We start from the raw sequence: 5575 nt of genomic DNA, 5'->3' as shown, positions 1-5575 counted from the left end.
TCCAATGTTTCACGCATGATGATACAAAGGTCAAGTTTCCCCCACTGTCACGAAATAACTTTTCAATGTTAAGTGTTAAAAGGACAAAAGTTATAAAGGCATTTCTTAAAATCATTTCTCATCAATCAAGACATTCTGTAGCCTTGGATACGTGCATGTCATCAGCTGTTGTATTCCTCATATGAACAATTCAAAAATAATAATCGACCAGTTTTTTTTTGCATGGGACATTTGTATTTTACCAAAGAAGTCTCAAGTTATCTGACAGAATGAATGACAATGGAATAAACACCTGTAACCTATTATTATGACAGCAAACATTTTTAGAAAACATTTACTTACATCTTGAAATGTTCACACAATTGAATGTCAGACTAATCTCACGGACTGCTCTATACAAACAGAATAATTGTATTATTTTTATTCTATGCTGTCTGTCTGCTAACTGTAGCCTGCGCTGACGCATTAAGTATATAGCTTTACTGGCCATAAGCCTATTGTAAATTAGGCCAAATGTCTTTTTCAAATGAGTCTGTCTCAAAGATCATGTCCAGATACGCAAAATGCTAAAATATATCATATTTCGTGTGCTATTTCATAAATAATGCGCATGATTAACAATTATTAAATTCTCTTTATTGGAATAACTCTGTTACTTCTTTACACTCTATTCACACGTTCAAGCATTCAGTACTCAATACTACTTCATTCCTGTTCCGTTACATCATCTTCTATTGCGAGCCTTTTCCCGGGGTGCTGTCTCTTCTCCTCAAGGCGAGGTTTGGACACGTTATCCAGCAGCTCCAACAATAGACTGGTTTTACTGCAATTAGCAGGATCCTGAACGTCGCAAGGACCCCCGCTCAGGCTTATATCCTGGATGGTGCCATCCAAATACTTTTTCCCAGAATATTGGCGATTCTCCAGACCCAAGAGGTCACCAGTGTCCAGGTCACTCTCGTCTATCTCGCGCCTACCAGGATGCTGCCGCTTGCTGAACGTCATCAGGTAGCGTTTCCCCGGGTGTTGCCGTTTGGAAAGTTCGTTTAAGATGACGCTCTGGGCAGCCGGGCTTTCAGCGAAGTGATCCAGGATGAGGCGCTTCCCTGGGTGCTGCCTTCGCTGGAGTTCCAGCGACTCCTCCGACGCGTCCTCTCGCTTTCCTGGATGCTGTCTTTTCTGCACGTCTGTGTAGTCTTCATAGTCGTCGTCTTCGCGCTTTCCTGGATGTTGGCGTTTTCCTGGATGTTGTCGCTTCTCTAGCCAGTTGAGTTGAGGTGACACCATATCTGAGATGCAAAATACAGGGAAACAAAAGTGTGTTTAAACTTTTGTTATAAACCAGCACCAAGGGTTTCGATGAGCAATAAAGAGCCATCTATATTTAATTTTACATTTGTTTAAATTTACATTTGTTTAAATCATTTGTATTATAATGTTGTCATTACTCAATTTAGTGTCACCTCAAATATTTCCAATAACTTGTACATACGCGAAAATGTGTTACTTACCATTTTCGCTGTCATCTTCCTCAATTTTTCTGATAATGGAGCGGATGAGTAGACTTTCGGCGCGCTGCAGGATGTCTCTCAGCGTTGGGCGCTCCTCCAGGTCCGTTTCGCTTGGGATGTTCTGTGCTTGGCTCACTGTGAAGTCACACACCGCCACCGCTGCCAACAACAAGAGGTATGCGGACTTCATGGCCACCAGAAACCTTTTCTTTTCTTCTGTGATGGTAGACGGTCGGAAGGAGACTTGGAATGTCCTGAAAAGAAGGAGAAAGAAAGAAAGAAATGTAATGTATATAAAGCTGGTATCATGTTTGCACCCACATTTGTTTTAGTTTGTAAGTAAGCTACCTATGCATTAGGCTACATTATCCATACGATGAATGTTGTATTTAAATGTCTTACCTTCAGAGAGTGTTGAAGTGGACTGTAGTACAACCGGACCTTTCTTTCTCGTCGATGAAGTTTCGTCTTCAACCAAGGCAGAGCCGCTTGAGAGGGTAGTTAGTTCTATGCTGTTCTGGTGGGTCCTCCTATATATACTGGCCACACACCCCCGTCATGATCTTTGCTCTGGCGTGAGTGAAAGGATCTCTTCGCATCTTTGATGTCACAACTTCATCATGAGGCGACTGGACTGTGTAGTACTTCTGAAAACCTGTTGAAGGCGCTCTCTATTTTATCCTGCTGTAAATGCTGTAAAACTTTTACGCACACCTTCTTTATGAAGATCTATGCTATAAAGTAACTTCAAAGTTGAGGTACTATATCATTACATTGGTGCATACATTTTTTTGCATTTCATTAACTCAGGAACTCATTTTGGAAATGAACAGGCTATGAATAATGGAGATGCAGTTTCATCATACTTAATGGACTTTACACTATAGTCTACTAAGTTGGATTAAGCTACCAAACTTTATTTTTTTTCAGGATGTTAGAATGTCTTTTTGTTGTGTTACAGTTACAGCCAGTTCCCTAAATCACCACTACAGACAGTGAATGATCGCTATGTGCCTGCCTTTTGTCTGCCTGAAAGAGGGTTATTTAAATGCTCATTTTGGTCCTTCTATCCTAAGTACTCGAAACAGCCTTTGGGAATTCCACGCTATACCTCATCATGACAGATGGCCATTTGCCAAGACCCTTCATCCATTTCAGATTTGCGTATTCATGACAGCTTCATAATAACATTCATCTGGGTAAGCCGACACAGGTTACCGGGGAAAGACAATATCATTGTTTTCATTTTCCTCAAAAGCTTTGAGGCCATTAAGCGTTGCCTATTCGCCATACTAAAATCTCGACGAACTCGAGCCCTGGCGATTAAGTGGTCGGTGAGTGACAGCAATGCGCAGAGCGTGTAATGTAATCAATTGGATCTCTAAATGTGCTGTCACGTCCAATCCTTCAACCTGTCAATACAAGTCACCTTTCACAGTATAAAAATACTTCTATGCTTAAGATATGTTCATGAACGCCATGACACGAGCTATGAATCGCCTACACTGCCATAGCTGAGCGTGGGTATACAGTCAGCGTGTCATTTCTATATCACTATACTGAAAGAGTGCTGTATGTGCCAGTGGAGGCCATGAAGTGAAATGCTGTGGTATGTATCAGTGCAAGTGAAAACTGTACATGATATACAATATACAATAATTAAATAAAACAAACTGACTATGTTGTGAAGGCCATTGACTGTATAATGTAGAAACAGCGCCCTCCTCAGGTTTGGGGTATATTTGTAGTAAATGCAGGAAGCTGTAATTAGATTAGTGAGTAGAGTTCGTTTTTTGGAGGTCAGTCAAGACATCGTGTTTGCTGAGAAAGCACTTTATGTTCGTGACTGAATTCGTGACTGTGTTTGTTACTGTGTGCGTACATGAGAAGGGTGAGTTTGCAACTCTTATTTCCACTTACTGTAGGCATTAAAGATCTGAATTCGTTTCTAGGGAATTCTATTGATGTATGTAGCAACTATGTCGCTAATGAGTATGAGTCAGCATGTTTGGGAAGCTAACAGGGTAGCTTGCAATATCATTACTCTCCTAGCCACAAGGGCTACATATGATTAGTATATTGTCTTGGTTAGCTAGGTAACTGCATTCATATGTTTATGCTTTGTAGCTTAAAATATCAAGTGTGTTATTTGAATTGAGAAGTTGTACTGAATGTATATGTTCTGTATGCCAATGTTCTGAATTGAATGTTGCTCATTGTGTCCACATTTGCTTATCTCTTTACAGAACCACACACAGATACCCACACAGACACGCAGACACACAAATACACTTACACACCCCACGCATATGTATGCACTATCAAGCTGTAAATGGCAGTATTTGGATTGAATTGACCCCCCTGTGTATTGCTTAATTGAATACCAAGTAAAAGGAAGTAACCTCAGACTGGCTCCTGTTATATATGCTCTGACCGGCATACCGTGGCGAACATCATTTCCACCATTTTATTATACAGTCCTTACCAAACCCCGTCTACATTGAGGTCCTTCGAGCCGGATTGGTTTTTACCACGGAAACAGGATGGATAAGTCATTGCCAAGTCACCCCTCGCGCCAGCCACGCAGGCCCCGCCACCTGGACGACTTTGTGGTGAATTACGGTGCCAGTCGGCAACAAACAGCCTACACAGGTAACATTAGCATAGCGCAGCATACACAGGGGCAGGTTGAAGAGGATGAAGGTCACAGCCTACAGTCTCTTGATGCTGATACCCAGCCAACAGCCTTAGCTCCAGCTCCACACCCAGACTCCTCTGACTCCCATACAGCACCCATGCTGCAAGATGAATGGAGTCTGCTACTTCAGGAGGTACAGGAAGCGCAAAGGCAGCTTGGACCGGACATCAGTCTTATTCGTCAGCTTAGAAGAAACCTGAAACAACAAGCTGAAGGAGCCAACGATGACCAAGCACAAAGTGACCGGGTGATCGAGGAGAGAGAAGCAACACCGGTTAGCCCAGTGAGGGTGACGCAACGACGGGACATCGAATCGCAGTTGATGAGTTCCCCCCGTCATCACACCACTGGCGTTGAGTCTGACAGTTTGTTGCTTGGAACTGACTTGACCCAACCAGTCAAACCGCTATCGCCTACAGTCATTGTTGATCGTTCAACTGCAATGCTTCAGCCTTCTATTCGCTCTCATCTAAGCCAGCCTAGCTTCATGCAACCTGCACCGCACTCCTCTCTGCTGCCTCCACCTGCTGTTAGGTCAACAGTAGCAGCTGAGCCTCAGTCTACATCCAGGAACATGGCTAGTAGCTCACAACATCATGCTCTAGGTGGACAACAGCCTCACTCATCTGATCCTCACAATGCACAATCAGCTTCTCCATCTGGCCATATGATGGATTTCCTGGAGAGAGTGATGGGTGAGTTACAGGTGATGAAGGACAAGATGCACTCGCTGTCACCATCACATGCCTCTGGACCTGCGCAGGATGCACCCCAACACCAGCATCAACAGATGTTTCCACCTCCAGGGCCAGTCCCTGACACACGGGTACAAGGTCTCTCTGCTACTTACCCATTTCAGGCCATGGTGCCACAGTCTATGGCATCTCAGTACGTAGCGCCCCAGCTACCACCACTTCATAGGAACCCAGACCCAGGCTATGGGCTCAGCTACAGGAACCCAGACCCAGGCTATGGGCTCAACTACAAGCAGATGAGAGAGACATCCGGAGTAAATGGTCAGCCAGATACTCACCCACAGTGGCCTGGGTATCCTCCACATCCCAGTGAGCTACAACAGGCTACACACTTTAGCAATGAAGGCGTGTGGCGGCCCAACCCACCAGAGCTGCGTCGTCAGCAGTTTCCACTGGGGATGCAGGCCATAGAAAGCACCTATAGGGGACCAAAGCCGACGATCCCGGATTTCATCCATAAAGACCCAAGTGAATTTGCAAGACTTAAATTAGCGTTAGATAACCTTCTTCCAGCTGCCAGTACTGAGCTTTTCAAGTACCAGATCTTGGTAGATCACTTGCGACTTGAAGAAGCCCGCTTAGTGGCAGATTCTTATCTCCACTCACCTACT

General features: G+C 44.0%; 1 protein-coding gene across 1 annotated transcript; it reads right to left on the bottom strand.

Annotated features, from left to right (window-relative positions):
* Positions 1-230: 230 nt before the first annotated feature.
* On the bottom strand, positions 231-2006 carry trh (thyrotropin-releasing hormone). The gene is made up of 3 exons (XM_062531039.1): positions 1914-2006; positions 1512-1765; positions 231-1289 (listed from the first exon to the last, which is right to left on the bottom strand). Exons 2-3 carry the CDS (start codon positions 1699-1701, stop codon positions 706-708), a joined length of 774 nt encoding a protein of 257 aa, XP_062387023.1. The 5' UTR covers positions 1702-1765; positions 1914-2006; the 3' UTR covers positions 231-705.
* Positions 2007-5575: the final 3569 nt, after the last annotated feature.

This window comes from Sardina pilchardus, chromosome 3 (assembly GCF_963854185.1).
Source record: "Sardina pilchardus chromosome 3, fSarPil1.1, whole genome shotgun sequence".
Classification (NCBI taxonomy): domain Eukaryota; kingdom Metazoa; phylum Chordata; class Actinopteri; order Clupeiformes; family Clupeidae; genus Sardina; species Sardina pilchardus.
This window is presented reverse-complemented; position numbering and strand designations above follow the sequence as displayed.

Excerpts from the sequence above, each read along its gene's own strand:
- trh (XM_062531039.1), bottom strand. The coding sequence starts at position 1,701 with ATGAAGTCCGCATACCTCTTGTTGTTGGCAGCGGTGGCGGTGTGTGAC. Across the intron at positions 1,290-1,511 it reads GGAAGATGACAGCGAAAATG|ATATGGTGTCACCTCAACTC; the intron begins GTAAGTAACACA and ends TTTGCATCTCAG.